Consider the following 25,522-nt stretch of genomic DNA (forward strand, 5'->3'; position numbering starts at 1 on the left):
CTTATTCAAAGGTGTGAAACAACCCGAACGTTTGGCGGAACAACCCATCCGAGATCGTTGTGACACTTCATAACACATAGTAAAACAAAATGGCAGAATCATATCCTGATCACAAATTGGTCTCTGCCATAAACAGGAGGTCAGAGGTTTCAGTTTGACACCTGGGGGTCATAAACATCAAGAAACAAACATCAAGAAACAGGAACAGGAGGTCAAAGGTGTCAACCTGGGGTCATAAATCAATCTATTTTTGACACATGGTCCCTCATATTTTCTTCTGCTGTGACATCTACAGCAAAAAGGTGGCAAAAAGTGAAAGATTAAGTGGATATTTGAATTAAATGTTTAGTCAATAGACTATTAAACAAGGACTTGATCGTCCTGTAAGTATAACAGCAGCAATGACCAGGCCTTTGGCTCCCTTTACAGGCATTTGTAATAACATGTAATGTTGAATAAAACAATAGATACCATCACACAATTTGTAATGGTTTTACTGGTTATAATGGGACTTGTATTGGTTTTAATGGAAACTGTAATGGACCCTGTTGGTCACCTTTTATTGGTGGCTTGTTAAAACTAATAAATCCTAATGGAATATGTCCCAAAACACACTACAGAAAACAATTTTTTATGGTTTTAATGGTTAAAAGTTGATGGTTTGTAATGGCATTTGTGATTTATTTGTGATGGTGTTAGAATTTTCTGTGATGGTCTATATTGTTGTTTTTTTCAGCAGGGATGCCTCATTGTTTTTATATAATGCATTTTTAGTCATTTTAAAGGCTGTTGTTGGCTTAGGTCTGTTTATTACCACATATATATATACCTGAAAGTGACGTGCGTTTTCATCTTTTTTTTTTTCTCGGCGCCGGATTACTGATGTCTTTTCACTGGCATAATTTGTCCATCAATTATGATCATCTGCATTCAGCCGCAAACATGAGGTGTGAGCGGTCGCGGATGCGGGAATGGGGCGTCACGTTTGTTTTTTTGTTTTTTTGAGCAACTGGGATGGTGCCAATGCAAAAATAGCAATTATTATAGTACAGTGTGAGAACCATTACGCTATATTCATGTGGGCATGCCCATTCGTTTTTGCTGTATGCCTTCTAGCCTTAACCGAAGTAGGCCTACTGCTTGGGCCACTGTTTTCAATGAATACACTGGAAAAAAAAAAAAGCCCACTGTGAGTAAGGTTAAAATCTCGTGACAGGTGGTCAGCAGGTTTTTATATTTAGTGGTAAATATTTATAATCAGATAAAAAGGTATGCTTCACACCTCATTTACAGAAGAACATTCAACATATGCTGGAGTCAGAATGTGACAAATATAACAACATCTGACTCACATTGACGTCTTTTGGATTTTATTGACCACCATAATGTATAAGTGTGCTATAATGCCTTTAACTTTACAATCGGGAAAGACAGTTGGAAGATGGTTAGGTGATAGGCTGCCTTTGAACAGTCAGTGTTTATGGGGGCTATATAGGCCAGGGTTGCCAACACGCTTCATACGTTCTCACTCCCAACTCGTCACATTGAAGCTTGGTCAGGACCCCTTTGGCCTTGCTTTTTGACGCTCAAGGTACCCCCTTTAGTGTCATTTTTCGACCTGCAGGGTCCTCCGCTGTATGTCTTAGTTTAATGGTTTGCATGCATTTGTAAAAAATAGAAATTATTGTATATAAATGTATACTTTCACTGGAGCACCTAACCCCACCCCTACCCTAAACCTACCCACCGCTGAACAATATAAAACACGTAACAGGCAAATATAAGCGCAGTCACAGTATTTATAGCAAAAACTGACCATAAATAAGCAGTATAAGCATTACACACAAGTCGTGTTGCCTTCCAAGTCTTCTGAAGCCATACGGTGTCTTTATGTGAAGAAGAGAGTAAAACATAAGTTTTTAATCGCTGAAAATGATCCCGCTCCGTTAACGCGCTCACATCTCATTCAAAAGCATATTCCTGTCCCGATAGTAAGGCTTCTTCTGGCAGCATTGTTTGAATTCGTGCACAGAGACTGCACAGGAAGAGCTTTACTTTTTGAATAAATCATGACTGTAGTTGTGTCTGCCTGTTATATCTTGTGTTTTATTGACAAATGGTAGGTTTAGGGGTATTTTTGTCATGTAATTTGGAATCAGTAATGGATTACAATTTGTAAGTACCTACCCAGCTCTATGTATATTTTAGTTCAATAATATTTATTTAATATTTTGAGGAGATCTTTTGGTATTAAATACTACTTGTGCAATAATTATGGTCCATTATTGATTTAGGCTAAAATATTTTTTTCTAATACTTATATTACAATTAGTGTAGTATTTGAGGTTAAAATGGAGAAAAGGGTTTTAAATTCCAAATTTGAGTCATTTTGTGGTCAGAAAAAAAATTATAATCATTTTCATTTGTAATGCCATGGTTTACCCACTAGGTACCTTTATAGCTCTTTACTAAATAGAATACAGCAGGTCACACCTGCTTACTTATTTTTAAGTTATTCGTTTGAATAAATATTTACATGATTAAACACTAGATTTTTAAATGAGAAATTTTAAAAGTTAATAACATCCTTTTTTAATAATACTCGCATAATTACACACAATGAATGCAAGCAAATACTGACTTTAAACCAAGTTTAAAGGGGTCATATAATGCGATTTCTTGTTCCCTTCCAGGAACTTCGAGCTGCGTCCGGAGACGCTATGGGAACGCCTTCAGCGTGACCATGCCCCTAATATCAGGTGTAATCAGTCCGAAGGAGGGCGAGGCGTCACGGGCGGAAGCATAAAAGCACGTGCGGCGGAGCCAGCGTCAGCTTTTTGTCATTCAGCAAAGCGCTCTGTGTGTGTCAGTCTTATTTGGTGTTGTCTGTCTTTCACAAAAACACACATTAAAATGAGATCAACACAGCCGCCCAAACTCATTTTAATATCTGCCATATTATGTGACTTACATTGCATTCAAGTTACAGTTTTGTTAGAGAACAATTGTTGTCACCAAAACATTAAGTGTGGTGTGCAATCAGTGTATGTTTTTGTCTCTTTTTTTTCAGTCCAGTCTTTCAGATGACCAAAAAATGTTTTCTTCCGTGGAAATCAGTTCTGTCTTTTGGTCCAAAACCGAGTGAAGCAAAATAAAAAAAAAAACTTTCAACAACAACAAAAAAAAAGTTCTATCCAATCCAAATCCGGAATTAGGAGGAAGGGAAAAAATGCATTCAAGGGTCCACTGAGATCCTACCGCACAGTGTTATCACATGAGACATCACGCAGCAATCAATGACTCCATGGATCCAACAATCAAGGGTGCTTGGCTCGCCATCTTCCATTCAGAAGAATTCAATTGCATACAAAATCCTGGCCTGCAATAATACAGGCACATCCATATCATATTACTCAATCAACCCAGCAATCAATTTATATGGACCTTAATGCTCAACAGTTTAAACGTCATTAATGAAATCAAATCAGTGAATTCAATTCCTTAAACTTTCACAATCATGTGCTCAATTTACTGAATATACATATGTGAGATAGATAAAGCTCACTCAGTGAATTTGTCACAGTGTGACTTCCAAACTTCCAATAATTAACACTATTCAACATACCTTTTTAACTATGCATGCAACTCTTACATCAAGTTAATAATATTCATGTTTCTCAAATCACAAAATCACATTAACTTTACGTGTCCTCAACCATGCATTAAAATGACTTCTGAATATTACAGCATTAGCTTTACACATCGAGGTGATAATTCTTTCAAACTCACATAAATAATTTGATCATAACATTAAAAAAAAAAACATTACAGACAAAATACAACAATATGAATCTACTCTTTAAACTATTTAGTAGGGATGGCTGACGTGAAACTGACGTTTCGACATGCTGTCGAGATCCTGAAGCGAAGATGTTTGGAAACAGTGCTCCGAAGCGTGATTCGAAACATCCATGTCACGTGACTAAAGCGATTCGAAGCATCGGGGCGTGTCACAAGTGTTTCGAGACGTGGCATACCTGCCGATTCTGCATTTGATTGACAGGGTCGGGAACAAATCACACAATTGCACATCTGTCTCAACCTAACTCCCACAAAGTATAAAAGTGGAGTTAACACATCTTCACTTCATGGGTTTTTGTGAGAGGATTTTTTTCAAAGGCTGGAGAAATTCTATGTAAAAAAAAGAAGTAGGCTAAGTCCATCAACAGCAGAACAATTAATATTTTTAAATAAAAATCTTTACATGTAAAAAAAAAAAAAAAAAAAGTAAGACATTGTGGCTTGATTTATTTTATTGTCTATTTTTCATTACCAAAATAACACTTATTTATTCACAAAGAGTTCATTCAGATGTCAGACCGATGTTTCAACACTTTACAAGAACAGAACAATAAAAACGCACGTTTTAATAGTTCATTACAATATTGTGATGATGACTGCTTCACCCAGGATTCAAACCCAAAGAGACAGCGTTCCAGTCGAGGACACTAACCACTCCCCCAGATCACTTGGTGGATCAACTAACACAACATACGTTATAATTCGTCAATTCGCTTAACTGTTTCTTTGTCGAAACTTTGTTCCTTTGACCACTAAAATAAAGTAAAAGAAAATAAAGTAAAAGAATAAAAGGATGTAAAGACTAGGTTGGTTTTCTTCTCATTATGGTAGCAGCTGGCACGTGGGCCAGAGCACGCTCAAAGAGCAGCGTCAAAACGCGGTGGCAAAAGAGAGCAGAAGAGGAGAAGGGTGACTAAAGCCAAGTTCACACTACACGACTTTACACGTCGGCAGATCCCTGTGCCGTTCAGACTACATGACTTGATTGTCTGTCTTTTAGTCGTTGTGGCGTTTACACTACATGACTCTTATGTAAATTATCTGCAACCAGGGGTTACACACTACACGAGCTGACAACAACTCTGTTACCCAACTACTCGATTCGGTCCCTAAACCACGTTTTGTCATGAAAACACGCGAGCATTGACCGTTCCCAAAGAACTTGATTGAGAGGTGATCTGACCAATCAGAACCACTGCTATCTGCCATCTTGCCCGACAGCTGGCCAGTCTTCATAGAAATACATGTTAAAACGGGGTGAAAAGATCGACTGAATTGAAACTTTTTCAATATAACTAAATATAAATATGTGCTGAAGGTTAAGCTGTGCTGTTGTTGGCTGCCACGGTAACGGCAATAAGCTGAGGTATTTAAAAGTGCTTGTTTTGCTTACCAGAAAATCTGCTCATGCATGCATGGCTTGCAGCGCTAAAGTTAAATGCTGCGTGTTAAATAATAAAATAACATTTTAAAAAAGTGTGCTCCTATCATTCTGTGGACAAAATCCTGTGAACTTCGCCCCGATCGGTAGCTGTATATGCACATGCACCCTCATCTGTTTTCAATGCAGGTTAACCGCGAGCTTCATGTCATCTTCACACTCATTAAACTATGACAGGTCCTTTACTGCAAAAAGACGTTCCCTTCGACACTTGCAAAGTGATGAAACTATGGCGCTATGTGCTTTTTAAAACCATTTTCATAGGTTTCACGTTATATTGTGGGCTCGGAAAATATGTAAATGCGCATGCCCAGTAGCCGCAGCTGTATCCCTTCTAGCCTTAACCACAAATGAGACAGAAGAGTAGATTAACTTCGGTGTACTTAAAATTGTGTGTTCCGCGGTTGAAATTAAACATCTTCTGATGTTTATTCATGTTCATTTCGTGCATTAAGTAAATATGACAAGACGATTGGTTCACGTGTTTGAACTGAGGCAATACAGTGATCTGTCACGACACATTGAAGAGCCACAAAAAGGTATTTATTGTTTGAATTTCTTTAAAAATGACTCAGTTTAAAAGCTGAGAGTCCTGAGACCTTGTTTCATATCAGCAGTAACCTGCTCTGTCTTCTCTGTCGGTGTGTGCTTCCTCTTTGCTCTGCGATGTGTTTTTCACTGCGTGAGAACAGGAGTGCAGTGTGAGTGTTTGTCGGTCATGGCAACAGTAACTATTGGTGGTTAATAAAAAATATAGCAGTCAAAAGCCTGTGAAAGATGCTTATGTGCAAAAATATAAGTTGCTGCTGTTTTTCTTCCGGTGACCTCAACCCATGCCTTGCTCTTTAATTGGCTGTAGCTCGTCACCACACCTGACACCACATGATGTCGAGTCGGCTGACCGGTCCAGATATTTGGCATGCTAGATATTTGTTTGGCGTCGGCGACGCGTCAGCGAGCGTCTTTGATGCATCGTTGTGTAGTTCACACATAAAGATCGCGAAGCGCCGATCACCTGCAGATTTTCCCCGGATTACAGCCCGACTAGTCAGCGAGCTCGTTAACTTGCAAATCGGGCTTAAAATCCTGTAGTGTGAACTAACCTTAAGAGGTTGTAAGAGAGCATTTTTAAGAAGAAGAGAGTCCTGATTACTTACAATTCTGGTCTCCTTCCTGAATTGGAATTATCAATAAGTGTTCTTTTGTCTCAAGGTTGTAAGCTGTTCTGTGAAAAAGTTGGTTAGTTTGCTTGCTTCAGACTAGTGGTGCCAGAATCTAATTTATGACATTGTCCTGTTTCCTTGGGGCCTCTCTCAATTCCAGCTCCTCAAGTTTCAATGTTCTGATGCATCTTAAATTTGTCTGATTCAGTCTCTGATATTCTACACCCGCATAAGTAGGGATTTATGGAATGTTCACAAAACACACAATAAAACAGAGCTTGCGAGAATTCTGTTTAAATTGGACTTCTAAAAACACAAATATCAAAAAAATGCATTATAGACTATAATCTGAAATTGGTTCGAAATTTACAAATTTCTCCCAAAGATTAAAACTGCAGATTGTTCTTAACATTTACATAGTATATATAAAACAAGCCACAACCATAAACCATTCTAAATACTTTTGCACAATTCTTATGAACATTACTCAAAACAGATCTGCAGGTTTATGAAGATCCATCAGGACATGCATGATTTACAGTGATGAATACAATGTTCAACAGGTAACAATGAACCAAAGCGAACATTCAAAACCTTCTAAACCAGTTCTGATTCATTCTTGCACATGGAGCATATCACTGCTGTTTCTGCTGGTTGCAACCAAAAATAGCTTCATGGTGTTTTGTTGAAAGAGCTTTGAGCCTGTGTGCTACATGAATTTATTTTGTTTTGCCAGTTTTTACAAATGTTAGTTTGCATAATATTTCATTTTCACATTTTTATTCCTTTTCTGCACTTTTAAATACACGTCTATGCACAACACAACAACATACCATATTCTTAACTTCATTTGTAAACCGTAATAGTCCACTCAAAAATTTTTAATTCTGTCATTTGCTCACCCTCAAGTTGTTCCAAGCCTGTATGACTTACTTTCTTCTGTTTAACATAAAACATGACATCTGTAAGAACGTGAGTAACCAAACAATAGCTGTTCTCCACCGACTTCAATAGTATGGGGGAAAATAGGGACAAGAGAAAAAAAACAAAACAAAACAAAAAATCATAAAGGTTTGAAACAGCTTGAGGGTGAGTAAATGACAGAATTTGAATTTTTTGGTAGAAAATAAAAATAAAATGGCAGTTAAGAAAATTGATACTGAAGGGCCTTTTACACAATATGTAGTTTTGCTTTGAACGAGACATGGGCAGTAGAAGCTGAACTTATTTTACCTCGCCGCATTTTTAGAATGGCGTGTCATGCATGAGATGCCACAAAAAGCTGCGAGACGTCCCACATGGAAAGAACCTATATGAGGATATATGCGCATATATGAAACCTATATGCAGTATATATGCACATATATGATAACATATATGCTGCATATATGCGTATATATGCCACATATAATTGAGGTGCATATATGTGCATATAAAGGCCATATAGGTCTCCTGTATTGCTTCTTTATATCCACATATACGTAAGCCCTATAGGTACATGTATGCACGTATATGTGTACATATATGTATGCATATATGTGTACATATATGTGTACATATATGTGCATATATGTACATATATGTACATATATTATAAATGGCCAATTTTATATATGTCACATATATTAAAAACATATATCAAAACCTATATTAAAACATATATGTTTATATAGGTTATTTCCTTGTGGGGTGAGTGCGATGGTTATGCAATCTTAATGTTGTAGAATGTTACAGCTCAGAATTTTCTGCCATAAAATACAGGGGATTAATGTGACTTGTGGCGCAAGCAAGTTTTTGAACTGCAGACAGCACACAAATCACTCCCACCAGACTGACAGATGAATGTTCAGATACGCAGTCCCACTGAACTTTAACCTGTTTGTCAGCTTAAAGTTCATGTTCATGCTCCACTTTAAACAAAGACTGAAAGTATTTTTTTCACTGAATAAGAATTTTATATGAATCAACCTATTCTTGGTTTTATCATAACCCATTGCACTCAGTAAGACAGAGGTATTTTTTTTTTGTCCCGAGTGTGATAAAACCTAATATTTAAGTCACAATTACAACGTAATTAAAATTAATATATCTTATGTCTGTTGGCCTTTACACTCTGCCTTACTTTTTGGTAAATACTTTTAAAGACAATAAAAGAGCAAAATAAAGACAACATGAATAATAAGGCTCGACGATTAAAATACGATACCCTCAAAGGGAATAATTTGTTAGTCATCTGGAACAACATATCAAAATAAACAGTTTTAACCTTATCCCAAACCCTAATCCTAAATGTTTAATTTCTACACCAATAGCAGCATAACAATAGCAAAAGTAATAGTAAGTAACAAAAGTAGTTTTCAAACAAACATTTTTTCTGATCAAGTTTTTCTCCAAGTATTATTAATAGACCTCCTATTAATAATACCTGGAGAAAACCTTCCATTAGCATTCCGGGGTTCTTACAGCCAAGATAATGCTATAGAGATGAATGGAAATGCTAGATATGAACTCTAGACCTCATTTATCACAGTTAACAGTTACTGCCTCCACAAATGCACTTCATTGGTTGAGTCAATGTTGCTTTTTCCAGTTCAACTGGTTCATTCTAACAAATCAGTATCCTTTAGTGCTGCTATGTGGTGCATAGGTTACACACTATTTTTAACTACTGCTAAAAGGGAACTGGGAAACATAGGATTTATTAAATGTCAGTTGAGTCCTAAACCAAACCCTTAATATTACTGGTGGACAGGAATGCTGTTCCAGGATCAACATGGTTGTACTTCATCTTTGGGGTATCAACAAGGGGAACTCAACTACAAATTAAAAATAAAGGTTTTAAAAGGGAAGGTTCCCAAGAAAACTTTCAGTGAACAACTCTTGAAATGGAAAGGTTCCATGTACAGGTTCTTAATGGAACCAACAATGCCAATAAAGAACCTTTATTTTTAAGAGTGTAGATCAATCGTTTGAGAAACGTTGCTCAATCATCCATTCTCACTGTGACACTTTATCAAATGCTATCATATCTTGGAAATCAAGAGGCAAGGATTTTCACCAAAAATCTGATCATTTTTTTATATCTCATTCGTTACCTAATGACAAAGTCATGAAGATCTATGAGATGACCATAACGGGATCCCTGAGTTTCCGATCACAGCACAAGTCCTGCAGCGCTTTGGACTAACATCAGAGTATTGAATTTTATCTGGAAATAGAGAAAACAACTTCACCACTGCTGTGTAGTTGTCTTCATTCTTATTTCTCTGAAGACCCTGGAATGTCATGTAAAAGAGACTCCATTGAAGAAGTTTTGATATTTTGAGGTTCAATGATATTCTTGCATTTAAATTCTGTTCGAAAATGAGCTGAACTGCACAGGAAAATCAATTTAGAAATAGATTTCAATAGAATTATCTGTATACATGTTGGCAAGCTAATGACATGATTTTCAAAAATAATGCATAGCACACACATATGCTGGGTAAAAAAATTATCAGCTAGTAAAAAGTCAGTATATCAGCTATTGAAACCATCTTGAATGGATTTCTTTCACTGAGCTCATCATGATGCATTCTGGGATTGCCTTCTTCATGAAGAATGCATCCAATGTGAGCAAAAAGGTATCAGGAGCACACCTGTGATGTCTTAAAATGCTGCCTACATAGCATCTCAATAGTTTTTGGAAAAGAATCATTTTAAAGTGTCATTTTACAGATCAATACCTTCCAATACTTGTAGATATCTTCACTGAGGATGTAATTTTCCCGGGTAAGCAGTGGTTGAATAGAAAGATCATAGAGTTCATTGAGCCAAAAACTGTGGGTCTGCTGCCTGACGCAGTCTTTACATGCACACATGCCTTCGGAGACCTCGTCCACAGGGGTTGGAACACTAGGAGCATGCAGAATATAATCACACATATGACAGCTGTCATATAGCAACCCCTATAATGCATCAACAGCCACATCTTTGCTCCTGTACTCTCCTGCACAAAAAAAAGGTATGAAGTTCTGGACAGGTAGAATGTTAAAGCCCAACAAGACATAAAAGAGTAGTCAGCTCACTAGTCAATGTTTAACACTTTCACTATATGCGGGCATTAATACCTCGTATGTGTAGTCAAACCTGTATACTAATATAATGGATACTCCTTCCTGTTATAGTTTTTTCTTTAAAAAATAAAGTTAAACCTCTTTTTTTTTTTTTAATTAAGTTTGGTGCATAATTTATCCCATTGTTTAATAAATTGCATCATAGAAAATTGATAAGCTTGAGGTTCGAGTTGCCTTTAAAATGAAAAAATTGGTTTGTGTACTTTAGAAAAATACACTTTGTTTAGATAATTAGTGATTTTTTTTATGATAAAAAAATTTATATTTTTTGACCATAAAACCAACAATTTCTTTAAAATAAACACATGCCTGGGGGGGGGGGTGAAGGAATTTGTTGACATATTTTTAAACATGCTTTTTAAAAGACATTAGAGTTTTGGTAACAGGACTGAGAAAAATGCTTCCATCTTCCACTTCAAAATTGTGAAAAAAATTAAATAAAGTTACCTGAAATGGACCAGTACAGATTTTGAATAGTTAATATGTGTATGGCTAGATGCAGTCTTTAAAGAAGATAGAAAATGATTTTTTTTGGGGAGATTTTTGGAAGCAAATGGCACCCATTCGGTGGAATGGCCCAGCAATCATCATCAATATTCCCCTAAGGCCAGCCGAACCCTTAAATCAACATTCTTGCATTATGCAAAACACAGGTGTCACTTCTGAATTCAAGGTGAGACATGTGAAGTCACTTGTGGAATGTGGTTGTGACTAGATTAAGTAGATAAGCTCTACAGACTGGTTTTACAATATAGGCTAATGTGTTGTTTTAAATGAGCAGGATGTCTTTATCTCATATTACTGAGTAAGTTTTAATTGGTTACAGCTTGTTTAATAGACAATAATTAGTTTTTAACAGAACTTACAAACTATCTCATATTGTGAGCTACTTATGGCAAATTCAGTTAAGTTGGGACACTTTTGCCACATAAAATGATCACAAAAAAGTAGCTAACCGCTTGTTAAGTAGGTGTTTGTGTATATTTGCTAAATATGTAAGCTAAATTGAGTAAAATACAGAATGCGCAGTCAGTTTTGCAATGTTGATACTGGCAAAGTTGACTCAGAAGATAATTTGTTGAATGAACTGATGTTTAATGGCAGTATAATAAATTAACCACTGAATAATATTGATTTCTAGCCGTTTTATAAAAACAGTCTCAACACTGCTTTTATGTAAATATAGTCAGTGTTAAAGCAAGGAGTTATTTGCATCCTCTCACTACGTAGGCTACTGCAGCTACTGATCGGTTTGATCCAAATCAAAGTCGAGTGGAGCCAGATTAAACTTGATCTAATCCATGTGTTTTTATCCCAGAAATGATGGAACAAACTTGTATTGTTAAATTAATGCTAGACCAAACAAGTCACGATTTGGTGGCTTTATGTTCTTTAAAAGCAACAAACTGATTCAAACATAGTCTACCTGTTGGCTTCTTCTTCTTCTTTTTAATGTTTAACGGTGGTTGGCATCCAGCGTAACTGGTGCCCTACCTGTTGGCCGGAGAGACATGTCGAGTTGACGCATCTGCTTTTTCCAAGCTCAGGATTATTGGAGAAAGCCCGACCTGCTACCTCTGGACTGACCTTTGCTCCCGAGTTATTTTTACATGCTTTTCTGGTTCATATAGATAAAACAGCTCTCTTTACTCATCTTATTAGGCCTGTGTAAATACTACGAGCTTTGTGTTTTTCTTAGAGGAAATAGTGGGTTTTTAAAATTACGTTGCACTTTATAAATGAATCTATGAGAACTGCTTAAGGGTTTTAAGGCCTGGGTAGGCTATACTTCACTTTTCGCGTTCCGTTCCGTCTTGGCCACTTGAGAGCGAGTGAGCGCGACAGGAAGTAAGTGCACAAGACTGTCCCAGCTCTTAAAAATGCCAAAGCGCAGTGCCCACTAAACCCACAATAGGCTTGTTTGAGATGAGCAAAATCTGCGCAGAACTGATCACCGTGAGATACATGCTGGTTAGAAAAGAGTCCGAGTTACCTCCGACTTGCTTTGATGTCATCCTGACTTGTGCCAAAAAACCCTGCGACGGTGAGGCGGCTGTGTCGGATTGTGCAGTCGAGCGCATGTTGCCCCCCACGACTGCGCTGATTAAAAGCATGATGGGAAACGACTGGCTGATGACACAGCTTAATGCTCATTGGCTCAGACAACTATGATTCTGCATTCTCTTCTAAAATGTTTTATATTTTATCTGATTATGCGATTATGTATTTAAATTATTCATAAATATTTCCAAACACTATGTCAGTGCAGTCTCTGTGTGAGCTACAGTAGGTGATTGTTGTCATATTTCTATAAACATTTAAAATACATGTCTGTATTAGGCTAAAGTAGCAATGGATGATAAATACGTATTTCGTATGGAATTAAATAGCAAGCACTTTGAGTGTCTTGTTCATCATATTTATATTCATATAAAAGGAACAGAACTGAAATTATATCATGTTTATCAGCAGCACAACACAGGAGTGTGAAACGCGATATCCTCCTTTGATCTCGTAGTATCTGTTCTACTTCAAGAGTTCAGAACTGTGCACTTATTTCACTCCTCCCCTCACTACAGCCTCCTACTCTCCTCTACAGGCGAGGCGCATCTCAAACAAGCCTATCTGGAATACTGCTCTGGAGTGCTTCGGGGCTAATGCTGCCTTCACGCGCTATGGGAATTATCGTAAATGCGAGTTTCCTAATCGGAAATTGGACGTGAACAGCCTTTCAAGTCGTATTTACTACTAGGAAATTCGGAAATAATTTTGAGACCGGAGTTTCCGAGTTGGACGGATTATAACTTTAAACATGGTGGAGGGGACAACCAGTGCTGCTGTCAATGCTGTTCTCACAACAACTACATCCCTTTGTCTTGTTGCTAAAGTAGTGTATTTATAGGCTAGATATGAACGATCACACAAAGCATATTGTATGTGTTATAAGCGGTGAAATAAGCATGTATTTGACTGAAATTCCAGAATTGTCAGCAAACTGCATGTATAGCGCTGTGAATGTTTATATGATTGTCAACCAATATGGGATGCTAATTTAATTTTTTCCCGACATTAAGGCACTTGAATACTACAAGCTTGTAATCACGACTTCATAAGTGGGAAATATGAAATTTCCGATAGCATGTGAAGGCTACATTAGTGTATCCCATCATGCATCATGTTTTGGAAATAAATCTTTTTGCCGAGATCTCGGGAAAGGTCACAGAAACCTTTCCAAGTTATATTAATATAATAGGCTAATTAGATATTATATAATTTGGTAGAAAAACAAAGTGTTGCACGTTTTATTGGTGCAAAGATGAGTAGTGGTGGTTTTGTACAACATTTGCAACTGCTTATCATCACTTAATTAGAAGCACCAAAAATTAAATTCTGTCATGTTATAGGGAATACTGAACAGATCTGCAACTAAATAATAGCTTTTAATCGTTTATATCTGCCTTATGTTCAACTGTCCCAATACTTATGCTCACATCAATGAGTGGGATGAACTCTAAAAGTGCTGTTCTTTTTATTTGGTAAAACATGTATGTGTTGAAACATACATACACATATATATATTTGGAAAATACATTATAGAAATTAATACTTTTATCTAGCAAGGATGCTTTAAATTGATCAAAAGTGATGATAAAAACATTTATAATATTACAAAAGATTTCTATTCCAGATAAATGCGGTTCTTCTGAACTTTCTGTTCATCAAAGAAACCTGAAAAAAATCTACTCATCTAACATCATAATAATAATAAATGTTTTTTGTTTTTTTTGAGCAGCAAATCAGAATATCAGAAAGATTTCTGAAGAATCATGTGACTGGAGTAATGATGATAAAAATGTAGCTTTGAATATATACACAATAAATTACATTTTAAAATATATTCAAATAGAAAACAGTTCTTTTAAATAGTAAACATGCTACTATTTTACTGTACTTTGGATCAAAGAAATGCAGGCTTGGTGAACAGAAGAGACTTCTATAAAAATGAACAATCTTACTGTTGAAAACTTTTGACTGGTAGTGCAACTTTAATTTTTCTCTTATTTATAGCTTTTAATTGGCTTAGAAATCAGATACACTGCTGGAAAATAACCAATAATAATGATTTGTTTATATACTACAAACTATTTTTTATCACATAAGGCAGAACAGTTTATATACTGTAATAAATCCTATGTCAATTAGAACTGCATTGTTCGTATACTTTATTACCTGGAGATGATTTGAAAAACACAAATGATATTGTCACAAGCGTATGTTTATGTATTCATGTTTCCACACGTTTCTGTTTTTCTGTGAAAACAACTGTTTTCATACAGCCATGGTTGGACGCTTTTGTGCATATTAGGAATTTCCTGGTACAACTTTCTACATGATAGCGCCCTCATCCTTTTAACCAAAATAGCATTTGAAGAACCATAAAAACATTCCAGATGTCTTACAGATTAGTAGGCTACTTTAGTACAAGAACAGCAGGTACATACAATATGTTTACAGTGTGTAGATACAGTAAGGCATTATAAATAAACATTATACAACATTTGCCACAGCTCTCAAAACAGTGTCACCATAGTTAGCTAACATTCAATTTGTCTTTTAATTCATTTGTCTTTCATTTTTACATTCATTTTTTAGCTGTTTTTTATACTCCATTTTGAGATCCTTCATTAAATGGAAGAACTGTCTTATTTATCTCTTTATTTCAACGCCTATAATATACCCAAGTGTCACTTGTATAGGCCTATTTTTGAATGGAGAAAAATGCAAAGCTCAATAGGATAGGATAATCATAAGGTTTGTTAATGCATTAAACCCTTGGCCACAAAAAAGTGATGTAGTTTTGTCAAAAGATGTTGTGACCTTAACAAAATGACTTCATTGCTACCCAAAACATAAGCTATTTTCACTTTCCACAAGTTAATCGGTTGTGGCTACAAAAAAATAAAAAAAACACATTAAACCGAACATGTCCGTTCCTGTTCTTTTTTATCTATACCCTTTATATATTGAAATCTTGTTTCTCTGCTGAAGTTGATGCATTGTTTTGTTTTCAAAGTCTCCACCATGAGGGCCACCTTTAAAGTGAGTGCGAGTTCTGTCAAAGTAATGATGCCAGGTTCCAGTACTTGAAGCCCCAAACCCAAAGACATTCACCTGTGTAAAAGACAGGGCAGTTTTGTCATTTCATGGTGTTCAAATCATACTTCTCCTAAAGGTGCATTCCGAAATTCTCAAAATATTTTACCAAATTATACAGAACTTCATTTGTTGATCACTTCCTAAATGCTGCATGCATTTGTAATTTTGAAACATTTCTAGCGTCAAGATGCATACAACAAAGTTTAACTCACTGTATTACTGTGACCAAAAAGGGAAATCTTCAGTTTTTTTATTTTTTTTGTTGTGGCCACAATATAAAAGTTAACGTGATAAATTTGTTGTGAGTGGACCAAGATCATTTTGATGACATCCTTATGTCATGGCCACGAGTTTAATGCATAACCATAGCAACCTGGGATAATCATAAAGTTTGTTTACGCATTAAACTCTTGGCCATGAGAAAATGTTGTTCACTCAACATAGGGTCACATTGTCACGGCATAAGGATGTTGTTGCCTAAATGACAAAATGACCTTGTGGCTGTCCATGACGTATTATAACACTTGTTGTTGCATTTGGCTGCATGCCACTCCACTTTTAGACACGCACTCGCAAACTATGCTAAGCATTTCCCCTTCAGGAAGTGCCACCATCAGCAGACACCCATTCAACCCACCCATAAAAAAAACAAAAACAAAAAAACACCAAAGACAAATAATCAGTGAGGAACTCATAGCTCAACAATAAATCTGTCCCATTTCTTATCTAATTAATTTACCTTTTCTTTTTTTTACTTTTTAAAATGCCAAATTGTATATGACATATACAAGGTCATATCTTTGAGAAAACATTGGGTGAAACCTCTATGGTTCAACATAATTCCCAGGTAGAAACAGGTGAAATTCCCCATGGTGAAACCAACATGGAGGAATCTTGGAATAATCTATTCCGGGCGGAACCTATATCCCAGTCACTACCAGGGGAAGTGGTTGCTGATATTGTTTCCTCTTCGATTCTTGAGTTTACGCCATTCTTGGAATCAAAAGTTTTACATGTTTTGCAGAACATTGATTCCAAGAAGGCAGCTGGGCCAGATGGACTTGATCCTGGTTTGTTAAAAATGGCAGCTGAAATTGTAGTGAAACCACTCACTTATATCTTTAACCTGTCCATTTGCACTGATACAGTGCCTATTTCGTGGAAGCAGGCTTACGTCACACCATTACTAAAATCTGGGGATCCATGTGATGCAAATAATTACAGACCTATCTCAAATCTTTCGGTTTTAGCTAAGGTTTTGGAGATTTTAGTGTCTGATCAATTAAAAAATTTTTTGGGTTCACAAAATATTCTTAACAACATGCAATCTGGTTTTAGATCTGGCCACAGCACAGTTTCTGCCTGCTTAAAAGTTACCGATGATATAAAAGCGGCAATTGATAAAAAGTTATTCTGTATGGCTGTGTTCATTGACCTTACAAAGGCATTTGACACAGTGGATCACTTCATGCTAATCAAAACCTTGTTGAATATTGGTGTTGGTCATAGAGCTGTAAATTGGTTTTACAGCTATCTCTCTGAACGGATGCAAATTGTAAGACATGGGAATGTAACATCTGACCCTGTCGTTCTAAAAAAGGGTGTCCCACAAGGATCGATTTTAGGTCCTTTGCTTTTTGTTATCTATATAAATAATGTTTGTAGTGAATTTAAATACTCACAGTATCATTTGTATGCTGATGACAGGTGCCTCTACATCTGAGACTGCCTGTGCGAATTTGCAGTCAGATTTCAACTCATTACAATCCGCCTTGTTTGATTTGAAGTTACTTTTAAATGCAAAAAAAGACTAAGGCAATGATTTTTGCCCCCGTAGGTACTAAAGTCCCAGTTCTTGCTATTAAGACACTTCAAGATGAAGCTATTGAACTTGTTGATACTTACAAGTATTTGGGTATCTGGCTTGATAAAGGTTTTACCTTTAAAAAACACATTGAAGCTCTCGCTATGAAACTTAAATTCACTCTGGCATTCTTATATAGATTAAAATCTTGCTTTTTAAGGGCTATAAGAAAAAGACTGGTTGCAGGACTATTCCTGTCTCAGATAGATTACGGGGATATCATCTATCAATTTGCTTGTCCATCTACTTTGTCAATATTAGACCCTCTTTATCATGCGGCTCTCAGGTTCATTACAAATGCAGGCTATCAGACACATCATTGCATCTTATATAATATGGTAAATTGGCCTTCACTTAAATCGCGCAGGATGCGACATTGGTAAATTTTTATTTATAAAGCGATTTTAGGTATTTTGCCGTCTTATATTTGTTTAAAATTTGTTCGTACCCAAAGTACATATCGATTAAGATCTAGTGATGTACTACTTTTTAATGTACCAAGAATGAGGACAGAAGCAGGAAAGAGGGGTTTGTCATTCTATGGTCCTTCGTCCTGGAATGAACTCCAGTCTGGACTTAAGATCGGTGCGCTAATTTCACTAGCTGCTTTTAAAAAAAGAATATCGGATATGCGGACGGACATGTGTAATTGTTTTAATTAATGGTGGGTGGACATTGGTTTTTAGCCACTATTTTCGTTTGTTTATATATTTTAAATTCACTGCATCTTCACATGCAAATATTTTGTAAATTTTGTGTAAATCTGCGTTGTATTTTATATTGTAATTTACTGTCTTGTAACCTATGTTTGAACGTGCTATACAGGACTCCCTTGTAAAAGAGACTGTGTCTCAATGGGACTTTTCCTGTTTAAATAAAGGTTAAATAAAAAATAAAAATATGATTAATTTAAATGATAAATAAATAGGGTCTAACATTAATTATAATCTATTAATTCATCTATCAAATAATGCCTAAAATTTATTAATTATGTCTACCAAGCTCTGATAATGTATGGAATATGATATTAACAGACAGGCCTACCTTTAGAAGCACGGATGAGTCTGTATGGTTCACCCAAAAATGAACATTCTGTCATAATTTACCCAGGTTGTTCTAAACCTGCATAAAGTTCTTTCTTCTGTTGAACGCAAAAGAAGATGCTTTGAAGAATGCGGGTAACTAGCTTCTGGACCTCAGTAACTTCCATACAGAGGAAAAAATACTATCAGAATCATAAATGAAGAAAAGGGAAAGGGAACTAAAGGTGCAGTGCAAGAGAGAAACTTTAATTATTTTCCACAGCCCCAGACTAAGGATTTAGATCTTTTTGTGTGATAGCCATACAAATAATAGGGTTGTCTGTGGTTTCAGAAATTGTTGTGGATGTATAGGCTATATACAGAAAATAAGGGGCCAAAATTGCACCTTTTGGGGTACAACAGCTTGTCACTGGAACAGTACCCTTACAAGGACATCTTTGTTCCTTTTTTACCCCTAATAGGTAGGCCTACATATTAGTACTTTAAGGGTACAAATTACTACTCTAAGGTACTAATATGTACCTATTATGGGTAAAAAAATAAATAAAAAAGGTACAAAGATGTCCTTTTAAGAATACTGAATGACAGGCTGCTATACCCAAAAAGGTACAATTTTGGCCCCTTTTTGTTCTGTGTGGTCTGGATGAGTGTGAGATTTCCCGGCCTGAAATTATGTCCCAGTCCGGCCCTGTACGGGATGCCAGTGTTGGATCTGAGTCCAGGGTCCGAGTCCAGTCTCGAGTCCTAGTTCTTAATCAATTGAGTTTAAGTGGGAGACGTTTATTAATGTCTTTTCATATTAATTTTATGTTGCTACTTTTTTATTTTGTATTACATATGACATGGATTCGTCTGTACTGTAGGACATTCCAATTCAGCCCATTCCAAGGGTTCTGCCAGTAGTGGACACTCGTGCAACAGAATCAATGACGTACATCCGAGTGAACAAGACGGAGGGAAGTTTGCGAGTGAAGGGCAATAGGGAATAAAAAAATGGACTGGAATGCAGCCTTTGTTGGTTACTGATTCTGCTCTCACACTTATTGTAATCCAAAACATGTTTGGTTTGAGTGAAAGCGTGCTACAGTTGTGGCAGTGATCTGATTGGCTTAAGTAGATGGTGGGCAGAGTCTACCTATTTGTGGATTAGTGTGCATCTTGATGCTAGAAATGTTTTAAAATCCACTAATGTGTGCAGCAATGCACAGATGCAAAGAAAACTATCTACAATATACAGGAAACCCACAAATGAATGCCAGGCAAAGTTGTGTTTGTGACATAAAACATATTGTGGATACTTTGATGTTATTTAAAAAGAAGGTGATTGTTCACATTGTTCACATCTTGATTGTTCAAGATCACATTTTGTGTGCACATGCAAATTATTTTAGGGCCACTTTTAGGGAAATGAATTACATTTCTGCTTTATTTGTACCATATGGTTTGTTTTCCAATATGTACTGTGCGTTTCACAAACTTAACCTCTGTTCATATATAGTAATTAGCACTGAAAATGCAAAGAGTTTTACCTGATCACAGATATGCAAGGCAAATATTATTGTAATGAAGCCAGTAGATGGATATCTGCCATGTTTCAGAAGCCATTTCTCATAGACGTATTTTATGAAAGCAGGGTGGAGGACCATCACCTAAACAGAAATAAAAACATTTATGAGACATATACCACTGCTAATTTTAAGGCTTAATAATGCAGTCTCTTGAATTTCATTTACATTCATTTAATGACATGGATACTCACCTTATTCTCATCTGCTTTGATTGATGATTTGACTCTTGTGTAGGTGCTGAGGAACAAAAAGATGGCTTACTAATTATGCAAATATATATAATTATTTCATGTTTATTTAATTTTTTTTTTTTTTAAACTGTGCTCACCGTGTGATATGTCTAGTGGTGAAGGTACTTATGAGCCACTGCATGTCGCGAATCTTAAAGGGAAAAAGCACCAGATGGGTGGAGTTGTCCAAGTCCATGGCGCTTTCGGGATACAGAATCCGGTGAGTCGTCTTTGACCCCACATCCCTCTCGTAACCTTTTGTCGGGCCTTTATTTATCCTGAGAGAGTAATACAAGTAACAGGTGTTAGGCTATCTAAATAACTATTATTATAAAGAACATTTATCAGATTATTCAGTGCATTATTTTGTTCTTCTAGTACCTGATCACAACATCATGGACATCTATTAGAGACCCATAATGGGATCCCAGAAGGTTTGCAGAGTTTCCCACCACAGCACAGGTTCTGCAGCGATCTGGACTGGCGTCTGAGTAGTGCTCTTTATCAGGGAAGAGAGAAAACATCTGATCCACCACCTCCGTGTAGTTGACTCTGAACATTGATGGTTGTAGACCCTGTACAAATATTTGAAAGCTCAAGGTAAACATAAATGAAAATGGACTTGTTAAAACTGGTTTACATAATAGTAACATCACGCGCAGACCATCAAGATAAGACAGTTGATTTGTATCTTCATTTTCATAACATAACCTGATTGTATGACTATTTTTCAGGATGTTATGTGTTGTTATTAAGATGTATTTGTGTAAATGTAGAATCTAAGTCATTATTTTAGCACAGAACATGTAAAATAAAATAAAAAAATAAAAAAATTGGCCTATAAAAACTGTCACCGTTTATGGGCGGGGTACCATGATCTATGGCGCTGGAAGCCTATATTTGCTGTACATACTGTGTGTGTGTGTGTGTGTGTGTGTGTGTATATATATATATATATATAATAAACATATACATATATATATATATACATATATATATATATATACATATATATATATATACACATACATAAACTACTAGTTCTATTCTATTCTATTCAGAATATTTAGCATTTAAAGACTTACCCTCCACCATCTGTTGGTGTCTCGACGAAGCACACTGTTTTTTCTGTTCAGCAGAGGAGGAATGCTGGGATCGTATCGATAAATGAACCAGTCATCGTCCAAAAAGCCCATGACGCAAGATTTACAGGAGCATGAAGCTTCAAAGATCGAGTCATCAAAGGAGTCTACAGTATTATCGATCGGGTTTTGGGTGAACAAAAGAAAGATAGTCATGAAGCTTAAAAGCAGGGCGATGTAGCGAGGCGTCAGTCTATTGAAGAGGTTCATCTTTTGCGTCTGTCGTGTTCCTGGTGGACAAATACAATTTTATTAGAAAGACGCATCAGTTTTATGGTTTTATAGTTTCTTATCTTCAAAAGACACAATACTGTGTTCTGAAGCCACCACCCCGCAATAAAGTTACTTGCCACAATTTCTGTATTTTGTGCTTGATTATATGAGTTCTCAGATTTTAAACTCGATTTTCGATCCATAATTCAATTCAAAGCAATAGAAAAAAAAAAATACAACGTAACTTCGACTCCGCTTTAGTTGTACTTAAAATGATAAAAAATTATGTGTCATTGCAATGAACAAAGTAAATTATTGTTTGGGTGTGAAAAATAAACATTTTATATATTTTACGTCATGATTTAATAATTAATGCGTCAGAGGGTTCCTTTATCACTTGTTTCAATTCGATTAAATATTGAAAGCATAAAATGTTGAAATAAAAACAAAGAGATTGAAAACAGTTTTTTAAACCAAAAGAATAATTTCAGTAAGGTTTAACACCTATAGCTACTTACACAGTTTGTCAGAACTGTTCGGTCTAATAGTAGCCTATATAACAAAAACATTAAATTTATTTCACTGATCGAATTTAATTACAAATTAACAACTAATAATCAATTTAATAATTACCCCAGAATATCAAACTTACCCAAATGATAAGAATGTCAGGATAGGTTCCTCCTATATCTCCAAGCAAGCCAGTATTTATTGCGGTCTATAAATGATCACAAGCAAGCACTTACTTTTACTTGACTTTATTTCTTGACACCTGAATGATCAAAGTATCTGAGTGCCTAAAGCTTCTGCCTCCTCAATGAAAAAATTCTCATGTTTGTCTTTCAACTAGTGGTACCGGTTATACCTGTTTTTTAACAGGTATCTTCACATCTTCGCGGATGATGCCAAAATGCAGTTACTAATAGATAAGAAATATATAAATTAATTAATTAAATCTTCTACCTAAATCCAACCACTACTGCTGGTTCTTGGTATAACTCATTTAAAAAATGTAAGCCATAGAGATATCTGTCACGGGTTAGTTTCCCTTTTGCCCTTATTTGGTATTTCCTGTTCTAGTTTCCTAATATTAATTATCATTCATCCGTTTCACCTGTCTTGAGTTAATTATCTAGGCTCCTCTTTTGGTTGGTCCCTTTAAAAGTCCTGAGTTCTCCCTTAGTCTTGGTCTGAGTTTGTATGTTGTTTAATTGTAATAGTGAGTTGAAGCCTATTAAAAAGATTCCGGTTTCTCCATTCCGTCGTCGAGCGCTCTTCATTTATCTACAACCACACGTGCCGTAACAATATTAGAGAAACGGTGCTGACAAGAATCGATTAGGTCTTTGAATCTGCTTTTATAGCCGTCTGCTTAGTGAGTTCTGTAATAGCGTCCCACAACACCGTGAGTTATATTCAATAACATCATCCAGGTAAGGACAAGGATGGGCATGTACCGTGCATATAGACACAAGCACGCATGCACATTGACTCATTTCTTGGATTTCTTTTGTTCAGAGTTTCAGCAATTAGACTAGTATTTTTAAAGTCATGATACTATTAGTATTTATTTTTGGTTGCGTAAGGGTCTTCAGTCACGGTATTATTCTTTTGAGATGAAAAAGTTTCTTCATATTAGTAGGATATATTGTTGGTTTAAAGCATCTGGTTTTTATGAATAACCTAAAAGGTTTTGGTGAAACCGTAAAGTTGTCTTACTACATCAGATAAAATAAAATAGGAGAATACTTTATTAGTAGTATTGTATGTATTCTTATGCGGCAGTGTACTAAACAGTCGAAAAGGGAAATTGTTTAATCGCTTAAAACCGGTGTAGGCTACATTGAATTGGTATTTGAGCCTATCTTGTATATGTTAAATATTTCAAAACAATGATGATGAATCAAAATACTCAGTTTGTCCACACCGTATATATAAACTTTAATGAGAAGCGAGTTATTTGTATGACAAGTTTAATCTGCTCTAACCAGTTGCACACTTCTCATTCCCGATCAAGGTCCACAGACAAGCACAAGTCAAGTCACCTTTAGTTATATAGCGCTTTTAACAATGTAAATTGTGTCAAAGCAACTGCACAATATCGAAAAAGGAAAATGGTGTCAATGTAAAATGAAAAGATTTAAAAAAAAAAAAAAAAGACTTTCAGTTAAAGGCTCCACCGGGCTGGGACACCGGCAAAGGATATAAGTATCGATTTTTCTTTATTTTATTTTCTATGTTTACTATTGACATGTTGTTGTATGCATTTGTCGATTTTATTTAATTTCTGTATCTTCTTAAATGGGTGTGTATAGAGTGTTAACTTTTTAGTTTGTTACTACTTGTTTGTAAGTCGCTCTGAATAAAAGCGTCTACTAAATGACAAAGTAAAAGTTAAAGGCATTTCATTATTGAATTCAGTGATGTCATCCAGCTCAGTGTCTTTGCGATCAGGTCAACGATGTCGCTGGAAATGAAGTGTCCCCAACTAAGCGGCAGCGGCAAGGAACCAAAACTCCATCGGTGACAGAATGGAGAAAAAATCCTTGGGAGAAACCAGGCTCAGTCGGGGGGCAAGTTCTCCTCTGGCCAAACGAACCAGCAGTTCAATTCCAACTGCAGCAGATTGTAAGGGCTCAACTGGCTCCAGTGGTCTTTCCCGATGGCTGTCTAAGTGGCGGGGTCCTCACTGGGGATCTGTCTCTGGCGCTCATCTCGGTGTCCTGGTCTCCGCTGACGTTCAGGGCTGTAGAGGTCGTCTCTGGGTGCTGATCCACCATCTGATCTGGATACGGACTGGATCTGGTGACTGCAGTGACCATCTGATCTGGATACGGACTGGATCGGGTGACTGCAGTGACCATCTGATCTGGATACGGACTGGATCTGGTGACTGCAGTGACCATCTGATCTGGATACGGACTGGATCGGGTGACTGCAGTGACCATCTGATCTGGATACGGACTGGATCGGGTGACTGCAGTGACCATCTGATCTGGATACGGACCGGATCGGATGACTGAACATAATTAAAAACAAATCTAGTTCAAAACACGTAGCAAATCTGAAATGCTTTAAAATGACTTCTAGGTAGGTTACTATAATTTTGGATTGGCACTTTCCAAAACATTCGCTTTACAAGATGCAGGTGTATTTATCTGATTTTTGACGCGACCGCGCGCAACAGCGCAACGGCAATTCTCTGCTTACTTGATCATATTTCTTTACTTATTTATTGTTTAAATGTTGTAGATTTAAGTAGCAAATGAGAATCGCTAAAATTAATGCGCATATAGATCGCGGACTTTTCCATTTGTTGACATGACATCCAGATGGTAAATATCATATGTTGGGTGTCCATATTGGAGATAATCACCATGTTTAGAATGAAACCATCATATTTAAAAACATATTATTCATGTGATACAATATCAATATTTGTTGTTATAATGTAAATGTATTCAATTATTATTGGATCTCGTTCAATGCTTTCAGAATCTTTACTTAGAAACAAAATCATTTTAATGTGTTTTTAAATATACATTTTAATGACAGTCTATTTATTGAACAAACTATTTTTTTTCAAAATAAGCAGAGAATGTCCAAATACAAATTTTACTAAAGTGATTGTTTTGAACAAGTGTTAACTTAGACATTATTTTATTTTTATTTTAGCTGAAGTATTTGTATCAATACCGTGTGCCTTTTATCCCATGCTGGTGAGC

General features: G+C 36.2%; 1 protein-coding gene across 4 annotated transcripts; it reads right to left on the reverse strand.

Annotated features, from left to right (window-relative positions):
• Positions 1-14,091: 14,091 nt before the first annotated feature.
• On the reverse strand, positions 14,092-23,281 carry LOC306847173 (CMP-N-acetylneuraminate-beta-galactosamide-alpha-2,3-sialyltransferase 2-like). Of its 4 annotated transcripts, none has more exons than XM_079380981.1 (8): positions 22,912-23,281; positions 22,450-22,515; positions 21,528-21,814; positions 20,824-21,017; positions 20,541-20,720; positions 20,404-20,449; positions 20,174-20,293; positions 14,094-15,752 (listed from the first exon to the last, which is right to left on the reverse strand). In XM_079380981.1, the coding sequence occupies exons 3-8, from the start codon at positions 21,792-21,794 to the stop codon at positions 15,585-15,587; spliced, it is 975 nt and encodes a 324-aa protein (XP_079237107.1). In that variant the 5' UTR covers positions 21,795-21,814; positions 22,450-22,515; positions 22,912-23,281; the 3' UTR covers positions 14,094-15,584. The 4 variants fall into 4 exon arrangements, with proteins under 4 accessions (XP_079237104.1, XP_079237107.1, XP_079237106.1 ...); XM_079380980.1 differs by lacking the exon at positions 22,912-23,281 and adding an exon at positions 22,316-22,349 and having other exon boundaries at positions 22,450-22,613; XM_079380978.1 differs by lacking the exons at positions 22,450-22,515; positions 22,912-23,281 and adding an exon at positions 22,544-22,573 and having other exon boundaries at positions 14,092-15,752.
• Positions 23,282-25,522: the final 2,241 nt, after the last annotated feature.

The sequence above is a fragment of the Barbus barbus genome (genome assembly GCF_936440315.1).
Source record: "Barbus barbus genome assembly, chromosome: 27".
Classification (NCBI taxonomy): domain Eukaryota; kingdom Metazoa; phylum Chordata; class Actinopteri; order Cypriniformes; family Cyprinidae; genus Barbus; species Barbus barbus.

Bases quoted from the DNA above. Each gene is read 5' to 3' on its own strand.
- LOC306847173 (XM_079380978.1), bottom strand. From the start codon at position 21,794: ATGAACCTCTTCAATAGACTGACGCCTCGCTACATCGCCCTGCTTTTA. The intron at 20,721-20,823 runs GTACTAGAAGAA...TTACTCTCTCAG, and splicing joins GTCCATGATGTTGTGATCAG to GATAAATAAAGGCCCGACAA. The intron at 20,294-20,403 runs GTGAGTATCCAT...ATTTCTGTTTAG, and splicing joins TCAAAGCAGATGAGAATAAG to GTGATGGTCCTCCACCCTGC.